The following is a 19,063-nucleotide window of genomic DNA, read 5'->3' on the forward strand; positions in this document are numbered from 1 at the left end:
TTCGTCGGCCGGCTGGCCCCGCGGTGATTTACACGAGCGTCCACCATCCGAGACTTTTGTTGTCTGTCAGTCTGCGTCTCCCAAAACCGTGTCTGACACGGGCGCACGTTCCGGGGGCCCGCTGGGGTCAGGGCGGTGTCGGCCCATTACCAGCTCTCCTCGACCCCGAGCAGGGAAGGCTCTCTGTTTTCCCTCTCCGTTGCCGTGGAGCAAAGCTCAGCCTCCACGGCCTCCTAATTGACAGCGTCTGCTTAACGAGAAACACTTTCCGACTTTTGGCTGGAGCGGGTCGTGGGGGCAGGGGGGGCGCGGGTCGTGGGGGGGGTCTGTTTTAATGAATTTGAGCAGAGCATTAGTGAGTCATTCGGCCGTTCAAACTCGCCCCAAATGTAAACATCCTAAGTGGAGTCATTGTGAGGCACGCGTGTGTCAGGAATTTTTCTCCCTTTTGTCAAAATAGAATGAGTCTGATTTGATTTAACAACTTAATTTTCTTAAACCATAACAAACGACTGTAATAGTCTACATTAACTGAGGTCACACATTAATCATATTTAATTTTGGTTTGACATTTTCCTTTGTAAGTGAGTGAAAGGTATTTTGTGTATGTGTGTGTGTGTGTGTGTGCGTGTGTGTGTGTGCATAAAATAAAATGTGTAAGAGTGTGCTAACTTGTTTGTGTGGTGTGTTTTTCCATGTGTGTTTCCACATACTGTATGTTTATAACTGTGTATAGAGGAAAAAATATCTGTGTATGTGTATATGTATATCTCTACATAAATTGGTGTGTGTGCGTCTGTGTGTTTGTCCATGTCTGTGAGTGTGTATTTGTGTGTGTGTGTCTGTGTGCGTCTGTGTGTTTGTCCATGTCTGTGAGTGTGTGTGTGTGTGTGTGTGTGTGTGTGTTCGTCCATGTCTGTGTGTGTGTGTGTGTGTGTTTGTCCATGTCTATGAGTGTGTGTGTGTGTGTGTGTGTGTTTGGTTTGTCCATGTCTGTGAGTGTGTGTTTGTCCATGTGTGTGTGTGTGTGTGTGTGTGTGTGTGTGTGTGTGTGTGTGTGTGTATGTGTGTGTGTGTGTGTGTGTGTGTGTGTGTGTGTTCGTCCATGTCTGTGTGTGTGTATGTGTGTGTGTGTGTTTGTCTATGTCTATGAGTGTGTGTGTGTGTGTGTGTGTGTTTGGTTTGTCCATGTCTGTGAGTGTGTGTTTGTCCATGTGTGTGTGTGTGTGTGTGTGTGTGTGTGTATGTGTGTGTGTGTGTGTGTGTGTGTGTGTGTGTGTGTGTGTGTGTGTGTGTTTGTCCATGTCTGTGAGCATGTGTGTGTGTACTGGACACCAGCAGGGAGCTCCTGTGGGCCAGATGTGGTGTTGAGAGACGACTTCACCCCTCGACAGCAGCCCTGCAGACCAGCCTGCCGAATGACAAGCATCCTGACAGGAACCTGGCTGACTCTCCCTCTCACACACACACACACACACACACTCTCTCTCTCTCTCTCTCTCTCTCACACACACACACACACTCTTACACTGGTACATCTTGATACACACACACTCTCCTTGCTCCTTCCTTGTTAATCTCTGTCATACACACACACACACACACATACATTGTCCCATTCTCTCCCACACACAAACACACATGCGCATGGTCCTCTGACCCTGTATGCTTTAACATGTGAAGGAGAAGCAAGTTTACATTTGTACTCCATATGTGTTTGTTGCGATGTTTGTGTGTGTGTGTGTGTGTGTGTGTGGCAATTATATTTAGAGATATATGTATATTTTTACAAGATGTTTACAAAATGTTTGACAAACGTATGTGCATAAGTGTGAGTGTGTGTTTGTGTGTATAAATACACTGAGGTGTGTGTGTGTGTGTTCTCTGGCCTGGTTGCTGACATCAGCACGTTTATGAGCGGGCCTCCTCTGGCTGCTGGAAAGCCCTCCTCAAATAACGAGACGACTCGTCCGTCAAATGAGACGTGACTGCAGGCTGTGTGTGAACACACACACACACATACACACACACACACACACACACACACACACACACACACACACACACACAAACAAACACACACACACACACACACACACCTGCTAAAAATCCCACAATTTTCCTGCTGTGTCCTGAGGTTACATACATATGGACTGAGAAAAAAAAGGCAGATTTCACTTTACCTGCTGCTTTACCCACACAGGAACTTTCACATACACAGTCACATATCCACATATAACATAAAACAAAAAATAAACAAGCACATACATACTGTTGATGTTGAGACAGGCGAACATAGCCCACTGTGGACACTGGTAGCTGCGCTTACCCACAGCCGACCCACGCCAGCCATGGAACATTCCACACCCTGACATTTCACAAGTTAAATAAATCACAGGATGGAACAAAAAAAGACAGAAAGACATTGAAAAATGTAGGAGGAATACAGGGGGAGAGATATGAAAAAGAAAGCAAAGAGGTTGAATGACCAGAGATTGAATGACCAGCAGAAATGGTGATAAGGTCAATGAACAAAATTACAAGTGTGTGGAGAACAGCTGAGTTTCCACACACACACAGCACAGCACAACACACACACACAGCACAGCACACACACACAGCACAGCACAACACACACACACAGCACAGCACACACACACACAGCACAGCACAGCACAGCACAGCACACACACACAGCACAGCACACACACACACACAGCACAGCACAGCACACACACACAGCACAGCACACACACACAGCACACACACACACAGCACAGCACAGCACACACACACACACACAGCACAGCACACAGCACACACACACACACAGCACACACTGTACTTTAACTTGCCATTCTTGCTCAGCAGCATACCGTCTCATGTAACCCAAAGCGGCATGTGTGTGAGAGAGGGTCCCAAGAGCTGTTGATGCTGTCGCTCGGCCTGAGAGAGAGATGCTGATGACTTTAACAGGTCTGCATGCTTCAGGAATACACTGCAACAGTATCATGTTCTAACAGGCACTCTAAGCACACATACATGCTTTCTCCCTCTCTTTCTCCCTCTCTCTTTTCATCTCATTCTTGATCATTCTCTCAATTTCTCATACTCACTAAAATGCTGAAAAACATGAATTATACTTCATATCTGGTGTGTTTCAGACTCTATAGGTGACCTGTCAGTTGTTATTGCCTTATATGTGTAAAAGGAGGCGAGGCTACTTGCTCATTTGTCAAAAGGACAACCTGAAAGCTCACTATAGCAATTTCACCCAGCACAACACCACAGAGAGGTTAGTCTAAGCACTGAACTAATATCACACCACAGAGAGGTTAGTCTAAGCACTAAACTAATATCACACCACAGAGAGGTTAGTCTAAGCACTGAACTAATATCACACCACAGAAATTTGTTTACATGTATTCATTTACCAGACACTGTTGTCCCCAGAGCAACTTGGGGTTAAGTGCCTTGCTCAACGGCCCAACAGTTGAAGCCGGGAATTGAACCCACAACTTTCATGCTATTGCACGCTAGCCCAGCTCCCACCGTAAGAGTAGTAACCTCAGAAGTTCCAAGTTAATTAAATCCTAAATTCTATAAATCAATAAATGATGTATTTTGCCTGGGATACTTTATACTTTATGCTCTTGTCTGTGTAAATATCCATCTCAATTAGGGGTTGTGGGGTGATGGAATGATGGCGTATCAGACAAGTAAGGTGTTAATGGCACCCCCTATGTGTTGATTTCCCTCATCTTCAGAGTTTGAATAATCCCTGGGAATTGAAACGACCATATTCTCTTTATAATTAAGAGTTAAATTAAGGTAATTTTGTTTTGAATTAAGTTAAACATGAATTTATATTGCTTGCAGACACTCTGTTGTTGTCTCTTTCACTTATTATGAGTTTAGAAAATGACCAGAGATAATAACCTCTCTCTCCTTACTCCCTTGACTATGCATCAATCTCTCCTTTTCTTTTAATTCCTCTCATTTCTCATTCTCACTCGCTCTGTTTGTTGTTTCTCAGGTGATCTTATCTTTGCCTTTCTCTGCTTCTCTCCTAATCTTTTCTTCACTACTGTATCCACCCTCTCTCGCTCCCTCCTTCTTTTCTTCTCTCCCTCCCTCCCTCGATCCCTCTTTCCCTCCCTCCTTCCATCCCACCCTCTGTCCCTCTTTAGCGTGATGCTCTTAGCTCCTCTTCTCTGCGGTCGGAGGGGATATTTACAGCATGTGGACACGTGAAGGTCAGATGCGTTAAAGTGCGGATGATGGCTTTCGCAAATGGCAGCCGCTCTCAAACTCACCCCCCCCCCCCCCCCCCGCCCCTAACTCTAACCCTACCCCAGACACACACACGCGCACGCACACACACACACAAACACACACTTCCTCACACTGTCTCAACCAAGGCACCTAACCCTACTGGTTAGTAGAGAGAGAGAGGGAGGGAGGGAGAGAGAGGAAAACACAAAGAGAGAGAGAGAGAGAGAGAGAGAGAGACAGAGAGAGAGAAAGAGAGAGAGAGAGAGAGAGAAAGAGAGAGAGAGAGAGAGAGAAAGAGAGAGATGAGACTCCATCCTTAGTGCCTTGAAAAAATGTGGGCTGTAAATCGGATACGCTGACATTTTCGAGTGACAATTAAACTATCTAGCGTGATGTGTATGCACAGGAGAGGGGAGGCCTGGTGGTGTGTGTGAGTCACTGCTCTCTCTCTCTCTCTCTCTATGTGTGTGTGTGTGTGTGTGTGGAGACAGTCCCTTTCTGTTGTAGGGAGTGGGGTGTGTGCAGTTGCTGGATGGAGGGGCTGTGTGGTTGGAGGAGGGTGGGGGTAGAAACTCAGGGGAAGCAGAGGATCATAAAGGGAGCTCCGCTGCCCCGGTAGTTGTGTCCAGCGAATATTTCAACTTGAAAAGTTTTTTCCCCCTTCGCTCTCTCCATCTGGCAGCCTTTCCTCCTCGGCCGTCTCCCCTCTCTCTCCTCTGTGAGTGTAATTTAAGGGGCTGGAGCTGGGCAGCAGGGAGCTGAGACATCAATCACCCCCTACAGCAGCAGTAGCAGCAGCAGGGACCAGAGCAGCACAGACAGCAATGGCAGCAGCAGCAGCAGAACAGATAGATATCTGGGGCAGAACAGACGACATCACAGCCAGTCACAGCACAGACAGCAATGGCAGCAGCAGCAGAACAGATAGATATCTGGGACAGAACAGACAGCAATGGCAGCAGCAGCAGAACAGATAGATATCTGGGACAGAACAGACGACATCACAGACAGTCACGGGACAGTCAGGAACAGCACAGACAGCAGTTACTACTAGCAGCACAGACATCATCGGCAGAACAGGAAGCAGCAGCACAAACAGTGGCAACACATGCAGGAGTGGCGGCAGCAGCAACTTTCAGCAGCAGAATATCAGTGGCTGCTGTTAGGCTGGTATTACACTGACCAATTAAGGGTTGTTTACACGTATCTAGAGTTAAAAAAAAACGATATTTTTGTATGCGTTTGTTTTTTTAATCGTGTTTACACGACGTTCGATTAAAAAATATATCCATACACACTGAAACGCAAAATTATTCCAAAGGCGAATGTTAATGTAGAACTTAGAATAAAGTGTCGCTTACTTGTCTGCGTTGCTCGCCCTCCCTCCCTCCCCTAATGGCAGGAGACAAAAGACGCGTTGGTTTACCAGTGCTAGTTTATCAGTTTGGCAGAAATGACATGCACAACAGTAGCCTATGATAGGCCAACAATATACAATATGAGATGGAGATGAGTTGTCAGTTATGTTATATCGTGTTATGGCAAGCATCCATTAAAATGTGTAAAAGCCTACAACATCTCACGGTTCAATTTACACAAATTGGCGTCTGTAACATGCCAGGCCAACAGATTGCGCTATCCCAGTCAAAGTTCAAAGTTCAATCGCATATCCGAGAATAAACTTAGGTAAATTTAAAATGTACAGAAGGATGCGCGTTTTAGGCTAATTAAACCGAAGGGAAATATGGCAAAAAATAAATCAAAAAGCAAGTCATACATGTGGACCGACGAAGAGGTAGAACTACTTTCTCTTAGTAGGCTACAGTTTAAAGTGAAGGGCATGGGCAGGAGGGCATGGATTACATGCTACTAATAGCCAATAATACATTAGCTCTTGCCCATGTTCATTTTGTCAAAGTAGCCCTTGAAGGAAAAAAGGTTGGCGACACCTGCTTTATATTAACACTAGCAATTGCCACTACACCCAACTCAATAATGAAAACACAATGCGCTGTTAGATGTTGCACTGCTTGCTGGAATGACGGATGTCACTCTCATTGGTTTAAATACAACCAAAAGACACCCACGACTGGTTAAAAAACTTAAGAACTATAACATGCAATAGGTTCAAAATGCCTAATGACAAAAACGCCTACAGGTGTAAAAACATTAGGCTACATTTATTTAGCTATCCACAACGTAAACTGGCGATTTTGAATGCCGTGTAGCCTATGCCCACAGACGCCCACACATCCTGCAATCTTACATCCAGGCCTAGGCTAATTCATAATAAGAATATGTCTACATTTTAATAAAGACATGTAATAACACTGCCGTGGCAAGTGTGGTAGGTTATTGAGTATCCATGAGTTGCTAGGCTAAATAGTGTTCATGGAGGGCCTTTTAACTGAGAAGGTCGAGGGGGAATGGGGCTGTTTAAATGACAATGTTGGCAGCAGAGCCAACATCACAACGCGTTTCAATGCTCTAATGCTAAAACTTGCACGTCATGCCAAAACTGACCAGAATAGCAAACCCATTGCCAAAACTCACCATACAGGGCTGCCAACGCTCACGCATTGGCCGTGAGACACACACATTGCATAATTTCATGGAGTGCTGTACACACATTTTTGACCATTTCTGAACTGTGAAATGTAGCATATATGTTTTGTGGATGTGAACTTATTGCAAAATCACCATAACTATTCCACTTGTGTGTGCATGGTTATAATTCTGAAGGGCAAAATAGTTTAGGCTACAGCACAAATATTTCCATAAAAATAAGCAAGTCTGACTTCTGAATTTATTTTGAAAGTGCTCCCGATTGATGCATTTAAAAGTTAAAATATATACAAACATTTCTTAAATTCTTACAAAACACCCTTAGGACGACACAGCATCAGATGAACGCAGGTTCAGGCCGAGGTCCTATAGCCCTTTGATACCAATGTTAATTCAACTCTGGGACCCTGGTCCCTACACCTGAGAACCACTGATGTTTTTTTTTTTTTTGCTGTATGGTAATGATGCTGAATGAGCCAAACAAATATCCTATGTAGCCTACACACCAAATCTCACTCCAAGGGTTTTTGAAAAGTTGGCAGCCATAGCAATTCATAACTTCTCAGATACGGCAATTAATCATGCCACAGCGGGCCAGAATAACAAACGTAGCCTACCTTATCGTCTACATACTTGTAAATCCTCTAGGTTTGGAAATGAAGATGACTTAATCCAACATGTTATAATCCATTGAGTATGCCTAGCCTAGGCTATGTTAGCGTCACAAGACGAGACTTAGCTACATGAAGTAAACAACTAAACAACTGTATAATTAACTCAGAAGTCAACAGACAGTTGCTGTGTGAACCTGTGTGAGGTGAGCACGAAATAGTATGCCGAATATTAAAAATAATCGCATATCACGTGTGGTGTGTAGGCTACAGTCTGTGTGAAATGTTCAGGCAGGCACTGCACATCATCTTTGCTGCACATATGAAATCGAATTGACACATGACACAATCGAACACGTCATCGTTTTAAGAAATCTTCACTTTGGAGTGCGTTTGTAAAAGTGTGCGTTTGAGGGAGCTAAATCTCTGTTAACGAAAGGGCCAAACGCATACAAAAGTATAAGTTTATACAAATATCTAGATACGTGTAAACTGGCCCTAAACCAAACGAACTACTGTAAATAACTACAATCAGCACTGTTTTTAGAGCCTACATAGCCTGTTTGAGAAGAGATGAGAAGAGAAGAGCAGAGAAGAGAAGAGAAGAGAAGAGAAGAGAAGAGTCTTCCTCTGCCCTTGGGACCACTGAGATACACCATGAAGTGCGCAAAAGGAATTTGTGATGAGATTGACATTTACCTGACAATGCAGTGATGGGTGGATGAGGTAGATTTTAGGAGTTATTGTTGCATGGACTTAAACAGCAGCCCTTTCAATGGCCACACACACACACACACACACACACACACACACACACACACACACACACACACACACTTTTGGGGGTAATCTAAAGCCCCAAGATGCCATTGTTTACACTCACCTGCTCTCTTCCCTGGGTGGTCTGTCTGCTCTTGACCCCTAGGGTCAAGGGTCACTGAAACGCATAAACACACATTCAGACACACACCAGGTCATTTCCACCATTGTTTTGGACTGCAGCTAACATTCAGAAAATTCAATTTCAGAGAATTCTCTCCCCTGATTCTGAATGCTAGCTTGTAAAAGCTCCTCTTGAACAAAGCTCTGGCTATGCCGAATCTGTTAGGTCAATATGTTTGTTTTGAATTGTAGCGGTCTTGGTTTCACTATGAAGACATGAGTTCAGGGTGGATCTGGGCATGCCTCACACTCGTGGCGTGAGCGGTACTAGCTCTGACTAGAGAAGGGGTGATTCAATGTATTATTGGGTTCTAAAGGGCTACACTAGAGAAGGGGTGATTCAACACATTATTGGGTTCTAAAGGGCTACAAGGGGTGATTCAACACATTATTGGGTTCTAAAGGGCTACACTAGAGAACGGATGATTGAACACATTAAAGGGCTACACTAGAAAAGGGGTGATTCAACACATTATTGGGTTCTAAAGGGCTATACTAGAGAAGGGGTGATTCAACACATTACAGAGCTATACTAGCGAAGGGGTGATTCAACACATTATTGGGTTCTAAAGGGCTATACTAGAGAAGGGGTGATTGAACACACTATTGGGTTCTAAAGGGCTACACTAGAGAAGGGGTGATTGAACACATTATTGGGTTCTAAAGGGCTACACTAGAGAAGGGGTGATTCAACACATTATTGGGTTCTAAAGGGCTACACTAGAGAAGGGGTGATTGAACACATTATTGGGTTCTAAAGGGCTACACTAGAGAAGGGGTGATTGAACACATTATTGGGTTCTAAAGGGTTACATTAGAGAAGGGGTGATTATTGGGTTCTAAAGGGCTACACTAGAGAAGGGGTGATTCAGCACGTAATCCATACTGCATGGCCTGTCAAAACCCCATCGTCTGCATTGTGCACATTAGCGAAGAAAAGTGACAGATTTTGGACAGTAACAAACAAACACAAACACACACACATAAACACACACACACACACACACACACAGATTATCCGTTCGTATGGCTTCTCATACCACTGCTATGCAGGCGACACACAGCTCTATCTGTCCTTTCTACCTGATGACCCCTTGGTTTCAGCACGGATCTCGGATTGCCTCTCAGACATAGCTACATAGATGAAGGCACACCACCTCCAGCTGAACCTCTCAAAGACTGAACTGCTGGTCCTCCCAGCTAAACCTACCATACACCACGACATCAACATCAAATTTGACTCCCTGTCTGTTTCACCTACCAGGACTGCAAGAAATCTAGGTGTTGTTCTCGACAACCAACTAAACTTCTCAGATCATGTGGCCTCAGTCGCCCGGTCATGCCGTTTAGCACTCTACAACATACGGAAAATCAGGACTTACTTGACTCAAGATGCTACCCAACTTCTGGTTCAGGCAATAGTCATCTCACGACTCGACTACTGCAACGCCCTCCTGACAGGTCTCCCAGCCAGCGCAGTGAAACCCCTTCAGATGATCCAGAACGCGGCGGCGCGCCTGGTCTACAACCAACCCAAAAGGGCACATGTTACCCAGCTGCTCATCCAGCTTCACTGGCTACCTATGGCGGCCCGCATCAAATTCAAGGCTCTAACCATTGCCTACAAAGTAGTCTCCGGTTCTGCTCCCACCTACTTGAATGCCCTCATACAGACATACGCTACCTCCAGACCGCTGCGCTCCTCAGGCGAACGATGGCTAGCTCTACCACCGGTACGCTCAGGCCAATCCAAACTTTTCTCATCTGTTGTTCCTCGTTGGTGGAACACACTGCCAGTTCCTACAAGGGCAGGGACATCCCTCTCCATTTTCAAGACCCAGCTCTTTAGAGAACATCTCTCATAGCACCACTTACAACAAGTCTTGCTGATCCTAGCACTCACCAGCCGTCTTAAACTGACACGTAACTGTTAGAAACAGCACTCACTGATGCACTTATTCTTACTGTACTTACTTACTGTTAAATTGTCCTAAAATTGTTGAGAATTGCTTTAAAACTTAAACTGTTTAGCATGTTATAAGTCGCTTTGGCTAAAAAAGTGTCAGCCAAATGTAATGTAATGTAATATATTAGTGCTGTCAGTTAAACGCGTTATTAACGGCGTTAACGTAAACCTATTTTAACGGCGTCAATTTTTTTATCGCGAGATTAACGTTCTTTTTGGTGTAACAAACTTTGTAGTTTTTTCACAAGCTGTTGCAACAACTAGTAACGTTAGAACAACTACAACACCACACTGGATCTAGTTAGACCGTGCTGCATGTACACGCCCCCTTTTGGGGGGAAAGGGAGCTGTTTGGATAATGGAAACCTATGCTGCATAGAAGTGAGGAGCGAAAAGGGGCTATACTTACTAAATCTTGAAACAAACGTGAATAAAAGGCACAAAATAAGGTTGTTGTAAGAGTTATCTGTGTGTTTATGGGATTAATGTGACCATTATGTTCCTATTTTTTGCTCAGTTTAGCCTACTAACAGGAGTGTCACGAATGTAGGCACAGTCAAACTGCTCGTGGCTGACTATAACTAAGTTCGGCAAGCTTAACTTTACATGTCATAACATCAACTAAACATAAGTCACACATTCATTCTATCACTTGTAATATGAACGTAGCCTTTTTTCTACAACTAGGTGAGATAATTGGCTATGCCTGTTATACTGAAGTTCCACAGCTAACCGTTTTACATGGGATATGGTAAGTGTAGCTAGTACGTGCTGAATGGGTTGTAATGTAGCCTACATCGTTTCGACATGAGTAAGTTACATACACATATATATACATTTGAAATAAGTCTCTGACTTTATTGTTTTATCCCTGACATGGATTTTAGTTCTTGTATTACCACAAGTATGCCAAATCAAATCAATTATGATTATTGCACAGATGTCCCTCAGACTGGTCACAAAAACTCATCATGATCCATTTATATTTTTGTTCAGTTAGAGAGATATGTGTGTGTGATATCTCCCAAATGGCTTGCCAGATATTTGTCAAACATTTAGGTCATCACTTCAAAGACTAGATCCACTTATAGGTTTTGCTTCCTGTTTTCTCTCATGCAAAACCAAGATCTCAGACAATAGAGGTCAGAACATAAGTCTGGTCACAGGTAAGAGTGTAACTACACTGAGTACTTTATGACTATTTCTTCAAATGCATATCTTGCCGATTTAACCTTATTAAATCCAATAACGTGTAGACCACAGGCATTACTGAGTCTGTTCTGTAGCTGTTGCATGTCGGAGAGTAGGCTACTGTATCCCTTAATGTTTAAACTGAAATGTTTAAAATTCAGATTTTGTCCTTATATGTAAATGTTATAAAAGCTATTTACTTCCTACTCACTGCAGTATGTGTAAGTTGATAGAATTTGTTGGGGAGACCATAACACTTTTATTTGTTCAACCTAGAAAAATATAGAAGTTAGACCTAGCTACTCTCCACAGTGTGTAAATGCAGGACTGTAACTTTCTTTAAACTTTGCACAGATTCAAAGCACTTGTGCCACTAGCTGTCATTAACCTAGCATTAAACAGTATATGATCTGTAGACAAGGAAAAACAGTGATGTAAAATAAGAGTATGGCAGTTTATTTGTTGGTTCAGGGCAGCATGTCTATAAAACAGTTTTACTGGTATTAAAGGTGATGGTAGGACACTTAGTTATGTATAACCTACTGTATATTGTATTTCAAAAGTTATATAACAAAGCTCTTTGTGAATTCTGGTGAGAAATCTTGGAATTGAATGAATAGAGGCCTTTGATGTCTAAGTAAATGTAAATTCATAAGTTCTTTATGAGCCAACCACTATGGAGGCGCCTCCATAGATATTAAGTATAAGTATATAAGTATAAGTATATATACTCTTTTGATCCCGTGAGGGAAATTTGGTCTCTGCATTTATCCCAATCCGTGAATTAGTGAAACAGACACAGCACACAGTGTACACACAGTGAGGTGAAGCACACACTAATTCCGGCGCAGTGAGCTGCCTGCACCAACAGCGGCGCTTGGGGAGCAGTGAGGGGTTAGGTGCCTTGCTCAAGGGCACTTCAGCTGGTCGGGGTTCGAACCGGCAACCCTCCGGTTACAGGTCCGAAGTGCTAACCAGTAGGCCCCCCATTAGAAAGCTAAATACCACATTGGGCTCAAGTTCTATTAGGAGGCATACGTAAACGCGGCCGCCATATTGCACACACTGCAAAAACTGCTTATCTAACAAAATCTAACCAAGTGTTATTAATCTTATATCAAGATAAAAAAATCTAATTGGTATTGTTTTCAGTATAAAGAGACTTACCTAGCACTTTCTTGTGAAAACATTTGACTTAATTTTAAAAAAGTTTGACTTATTTTAAGACATCTCATCCTGAAAACAAGCAAATTTGTCTGCCAGTGCGTTGAGCAAATTTGTCTTGATAAGAGTCCTTAAAATAAGTCAAAGTCTTCTTAAATTAAGTCAAAATTTTCTTTTGAGAGGGCGCTAGGTAAGTCTTTTAATACTAAAAACAATACCAAATAGATTTTTTAATCTTAATATAAGATTAATAACACTTGGTTAGAATTATTTTTTTGCAGTGCAAGCACGCACACACACACACACACACATAACATAAACATGAACATGCACACATGCACACAATTCAAGAATTTCTCAGAATTATGAACAGGCAAGATGGAGGTGGGGTTGTATACAATGAATTTTACATGTGAAATCTATGAACTAATCATGTTTTGGTACTTGTTGTCTAGCAGATACCAGTGAGAATTGAGTGTGGATAATGCAATTTAGTGAGACAGTTAGAATCATATAAGCCTTTCAGCGTGATTTATTTTTGTGGAAAAAATGTGCTGGACTGGGCGGCGGTCATATTTTGTACCACTCTGCGGTACATCTAGTTTTGTTTATGAATTTGTCCGTTTCCTTTTTATGTTTGCTACTGGAAGGAGATCATTTGTGTAGCGCATTTTGTAGCCCATTTTAACTCTTCTTTTTCTTTTCATATTTCATTGTACCACTGACGGAGGCCCTCCATAGTGCCATAGTGATCCTCAGTGTCTGCAGCCTTGTTTTGAGAGTATTGGTTTGGTGTTGCTGTTTGTCCTGTGTTCATATGACCCATCACTAGCCGGAGGCCTTTTATAGATGTGGATCTCTAGTGCCAGGGCCATCAAAGTCCCTGGCCAGTACTGTATGTTGTGTTAACCTGTTTAGTTGGTTGCGTGTCTGTGCGTGGTCGGCCCCCTTAACCCTGTGTTGCTTTCCTCTGTTTCCCAGGAGCTGAGGCTCAAGGTGTAGGTGCAGCGCCCCTTTTGGTGGTGGGATACCCCGTGTCTTGGTGTGCCGTGTCTTCTTTTCACTGGTTGTGATTATATTTGGCCCGGGTGTATGTGTCATTGATCGCGCACGTGTGAGTGGGTGACCCCCAGGCTCGCTGGCCTCTCACTGGTAAGCCTCAACCCTGCCTGTCCTCCCTTCCCAGTGTTTGTGCTTCCATGCGTGTGTGTTGGTGTAATGTATATGTTTGTCCATCATTGTTAATAAAAGCTTAATTTCCTTTATGGAACCACGTCTCCTGCAGTTCACTTCACGAGTGCCTTATTAGGTTAGTGATGTGTAAATTATATCTTTGGGTGCAAGTCCCATCGTGGCATAGTCGGCAACTCTATCCGGGCCCAAAGCCCCTAAAAACTATACCACTTGCCACACAATGATACATTAACATTAACAATGAACATTACTTTGACAGGAACTACATCAAAGGGAAAGTAGCTCCTGGTGGCTTGGCAGAAATTAAACTAACAAGCCATTTTTGTAAAAGCATGTAATTTAACTGATTTTAATCTTTTCTTTCAGGTGCCAGAGGATGATGTGAACAAACAGACATATTCCCACTTCATTCAATCCCACACAATATTTTATGAAGATGTTAATGGAACATTTCTGAAACATTACTCACAACAGGAAAATGTTCTTTTTTATAATTTTCTGATATTTTTCAAAATTTTCTTGCCTTTTGGAACTGTTATTATGACTAAGGGTGAATGCTGCAGCATTTTTGCAGTGCCAGCTTTGATTATTGCATCATGTCTGATCCAAGTGGTCCTTGGCTACAGCTATAGGAACTGCATTGAGGTTTTCTTGTCCCAGCACACTGCCTTCAGGTGCATGCACCGTCAGTCAAAGAATATTACCACCTTTGTGGAGGACTTACCACCTACAGCAGCTATTCTCAACATATCTCACAACACACTTTCTGAGGTTCCTCCATCCACTTTTGCTCACCTCCAAAACCTCACTCATCTTAATCTGGATTGTAACAAAATATCAGACATAAAAGAGGATGCTTTCAATAATCTGCATCATTTGCAAAGTCTTAACCTCTCCAGCAACAATCTGACCAGATTTCATCCAGGGACCTTTAAAAGTCTCTACACACTAACTGAGTTGTTCTTAAGTGATAACAAGCTGCAGAGTCTTCCTCCAACCATTTTTTATGGAACAATTTTTCTGCAAACTCTAATAGTCCGAAGAAACAACTTCACCAACTTTTCAGCAGTGGTTGAGTCTGTGACAGAATTGACACATCTGACTAGGCTGGATCTGAGCTACAATAAACTACAGTCTCTTGAGAATTCTGCAAACCTTCCACCATCACTTCAGGACCTGTGTCTAAGTAACAATGAGCTTATCACCTTAGGGTGTCAGCCTGGGTTCTTCAGCAGAATCTGCGTGTTGGATCTTTCTAATAATCCACATCTTTCCTCAAAAGATTTCAAGGGCTTAAACTTGAGTGAAATCACATTTCTCCACCTGCAATTAACTAATGTAACTGTGCCAGAACTTCTCAAACTTGCCCCATCTCTAAATCCTGCACATGTTGACTTCTCAGGGCTAAATCTAGGCCAGAAAAACAACTCCATGTTCAGAACCTTGTGCTGGTTGCTGAGAAACTCATCAACAGATATGCATATGATGGTGCTCCAACTCAATGGTATTCAATATTTGCAGAACAGGCTTTTCTTTAATTGTTCTAATCTGACAGACTCTTTGGATCTTTCTTATAACAGTTTGAGGAGTGTGGGTTGCCTTGAGTTTCTTGAGGGTCAATATTGGCTTCAGAGTATTACTGTAGAACACAATCTTCTGTCAGAGCTAAACTCCTGCAACGGCGAGTCTCCTTCATTTCATCGTCTTACAGAATTTAACTTACAGTATAACTACATTCAGAGGGTAAATGAATTTGCATTTGCACATACTCCAGGTTTAAAGACTCTCAAACTCAACATCAACTCAATTGCCATTTTGCATCCTAAAGCATTCTGTCATCTTACTAAGCTCACCACACTTCGTCTAGACAATAATTTACTGACGTATCTCTATAATGACAGCTTTATTGATTTGCACAGCTTGAAAACACTCAACTTGCGCAATAACCGAATCTCTGGGATTTTCAAGAATACCTTCCAGTCTCTAAAAAGCCTCATTATCCTGGATCTTGGAGGGAACAGAATTACCAAATTCAAAGAAGGGGCATTCACTGGACTTAAAAGCCTCACAAATATTTACCTTGACAACAACCGTCTCACAGCAATAGAAATTCATAGTTTTGCAAAGCTCTCTTCCACTCTGAAAGTTCTAGACCTACAGTACAATAAGATTAGGTACCTGACAAAAAGGACAACCTGTCCTTTTGCCAATTTCTCCAAGCTGAAAGATCTTAAACTGGATGCACAGCAGCCTTATGGCATAACACTTCTACCTGATGCTTTCTTCTCTGGCCTGCGTTCGCTTACATACCTCTCCCTTAGAAACAACCACATCTCTAGATTTGGATCAACCACCTTTGATGACCTGTCCAGCTTACAGTATCTTACTCTTGACAACTCGGGTGTTGGTGTGAAGCCGCTACCACCAGGTATCTTCAAAAACCTACAGAATCTGACATTTTTAGGAACAGAAAACATGGGGATTGAGTCCTTTTCAGAGCATGTGTTTGGAAATCTAACATCACTGAACAGATTGCAATTGAATCAGAATGTCATGTCAGCAATTGACCCTGTTGTTTTTGAGAAAATTCCTAATCTGACATACCTTGATCTGAGGAATACCCCACTCACTTGCACCTGCCACAACAGTGACCTCCAGAACTGGACCAATACGAACCAGAGAGTGCAGATAGTCTACTTGTATAACATGAGATGCCCCGATCTGTCTAATTCAAGTTTTTACAATTTTGACACCAATGTGTGTTATCTGGACATTGGCGTTTACCTTTTTGTCTCAACAAGTAATGTGGTGTTTCTACTGACAATATTACCTCTTCTTTATGTTAAACTTTACTGGAAGCTGAAGTACAGCTATTATGTCTTTCGGTCGTGGTTCGGGGAACAATGGCGTCGGCTGCGTGATGCGGAAGAGGAGTGCAAATACGACGCCTTCATCTCCTACAATTCAGCGGATGAGGAGTGGGTGCTGAAGGAGCTGGTGCCAAACCTTGAGGGCAAAGACTCACTTCTCCGACTCTGCCTCCATCACCGCGACTTCGAGCCCGGCCGCTACATCGTGGACAACATTGTGTCGGCCGTGTACAAAAGCCGCAAGACCGTGTGTGTGGTGAGCCAGCACTTCCTGCGCAGCGAGTGGTGCTCACTGGAGATCCAGCTGGCCAGCCACCTCCTCTTCCAAGAGCTCCGCGACGTGCTTGTGCTGGTCTTCCTGGAGCACATCCCCGAGAGGCAGATCTCCGCCTACCACCGCATGCGGAAGGTCATGCTGAAGAAGACCTACCTCCAGTGGCCCGGATCCAACTGCGCCGACCCGGCCCAGGCCCAAGAGCTCTTCTGGGTCCAACTGAGGAGGGCTCTGAGGAGCAGCGGCAGCAGAGGCCTGGCTGATGTGGAGGATCGTGCTGGGGAGGAAGATGCGTTCATGGGAGAAGAGTGTCAAGTGAATCAGCCGCAGACAGATAATGGGAGGAATTTGATTCTTTTGTGAAGAGTCTCTGCTATTAATGTGCTCTCCAGCTATCGTGACATTAATAAAAGAAGAGTGCATTAAATATAGTGTGAGCAACATTCCAAATTATTCCAAGTTATGCAAGAGTAAAGTAGCATTCCAGAACCATTTCTTTATCACATTCACATACATAAATATTGCTTTTTTGTTTTATGCTGAATGCATTTGTAAATATTGTGATTTTAAGATAAAGACTGCATCCACAAAAACAATCTGAGTTTTTATGAGGAGGTCAACTGAAATGAATTATTATTACAGATAATATTAAAATACAGAGAAGTGAGATCAATATTTTTTGTTACGACAGAATGTCTGGTTCAGGTCATATTTTCACACCTCAAAAAGATACAGAGGTCAGTATAACCTCATCCGAGGGTACGACAAGCCTTCTGGACTTGCAGAGGGAGGCTTTGATGGTGACAGAGTTCTAGAACATGTTTGTCTTCCACCCTACAAAGTTTGGGCTGCCTATGAATAATACTTGACATTCATGATTAGAACAGAAATATGAAAAGTCTTGGTTTTGGGATCAATTCAGGTTAGAACCAAATCCGAGACGATGCAGCAACAACTTTATCTGATTTGACACAGACTAAGCCATTTATACATGCTTAATGAAAGTACAATCATACAATTTTGTTTCTTGTCATTGTTATTAAGGCCAGTAGCCTTGTTATGATATATTCAAGCATGTATATGAATAGTTAAAATAAATATTCCTATCATAGAGCAGCATGTTGTTATTGTTTATAGAGCAAATATTTATTTAAAATGATATATTGATCTATACAGCCATGGCAATATATGCTTCCAACACCACTTTCACTCTTGACAAGTTGCTTAACTGAACTAAAAAGTTTTGAGCTACAGTATGTGCTTAAACAAATCAAATTTTGTTGTGCTCTGCTTGTTTCAGTGAGAAGTGAATAGTATTTGACAGACGCATTTGTTAAAACTGAGAAGAAGGTGTTAGGGTGAAATTGCTAAGAAGTGAAATTAAATTAAGGATATACCTGCTTTCATAACTAACCATAGAAACAGGAACATAGCAACACAACAAGAGATCATGTGTCACTCCCGTGGTGCCAGTACTATCCTGCAAAATAATATACACCTACAGCCATGACACAAAAGTGTGCAGTAATTAATGTAATCTAGAGAGCAAGTTGCAGCGGAAGTTGTGTTATATGAAAACACAAAATGCATAACTATGACTGTTTGATTAATTATGACCGCAACGAAGCAGATTTTTTATATTTTTTCTTCAGTAATTTTGTGTCAACGATTTCCGGGACACTGAAAGACCGGGGTGCACGAAACCTGGTGGGCATGTAGCCCCACAAGGATGACACGGAACCATTGTTTTTCATTTTGATCTGCACGCATGCACATGCACACACAGGCACGCACGCACAGACTCACACAGGCAAGCACACAAGCGCACACACACACATACACCCAGGGTGCGATTTGTGTAAAAACCAGAGGGGGGGATGATTTTGAATAAGTTTGTAACCCCCCCCCCCCCCCCCCAAAAAAAATAAAAAATAAAAAATGAACGAACGAACGATTCATAGCCTAGTAATGTCATGGCTAATAAGATATTCATTTTGCCACCTTTGTTACA

At 42.7% G+C, this 19,063-nt stretch overlaps 1 protein-coding gene and 1 long non-coding RNA gene across 2 annotated transcripts in view; both read left to right on the forward strand.

Annotated features, from left to right (window-relative positions):
* The window catches only part of LOC121701275, a 14,601-nt gene extending 6,043 nt beyond the window's left edge, over positions 1-8,558 (forward strand). Inside the window, exons 2-3 of the long non-coding RNA XR_006027724.1 lie at positions 7,625-7,634; positions 8,482-8,558. This is a non-coding gene — a long non-coding RNA (uncharacterized LOC121701275). The remainder of the gene's footprint in view (positions 1-7,624; positions 7,635-8,481) is intronic.
* Positions 8,559-14,537: 5,979 nt separating this feature from the next.
* On the forward strand, positions 14,538-17,628 carry LOC121697057 (toll-like receptor 13). Its single transcript, XM_042078331.1, has one exon. It carries the CDS (start codon positions 14,587-14,589, stop codon positions 17,413-17,415), a length of 2,829 nt encoding a protein of 942 aa, XP_041934265.1. The 5' UTR covers positions 14,538-14,586; the 3' UTR covers positions 17,416-17,628.
* The last annotated feature ends 1,435 nt before the right edge of the window (positions 17,629-19,063 follow it).

This window comes from Alosa sapidissima, chromosome 2 (assembly GCF_018492685.1).
Source record: "Alosa sapidissima isolate fAloSap1 chromosome 2, fAloSap1.pri, whole genome shotgun sequence".
Classification (NCBI taxonomy): domain Eukaryota; kingdom Metazoa; phylum Chordata; class Actinopteri; order Clupeiformes; family Clupeidae; genus Alosa; species Alosa sapidissima.

Bases quoted from the DNA above. Each gene is read 5' to 3' on its own strand.
- LOC121697057 (XM_042078331.1), top strand. From the start codon at position 14,587: ATGCACCGTCAGTCAAAGAATATTACCACCTTTGTGGAGGACTTACCA.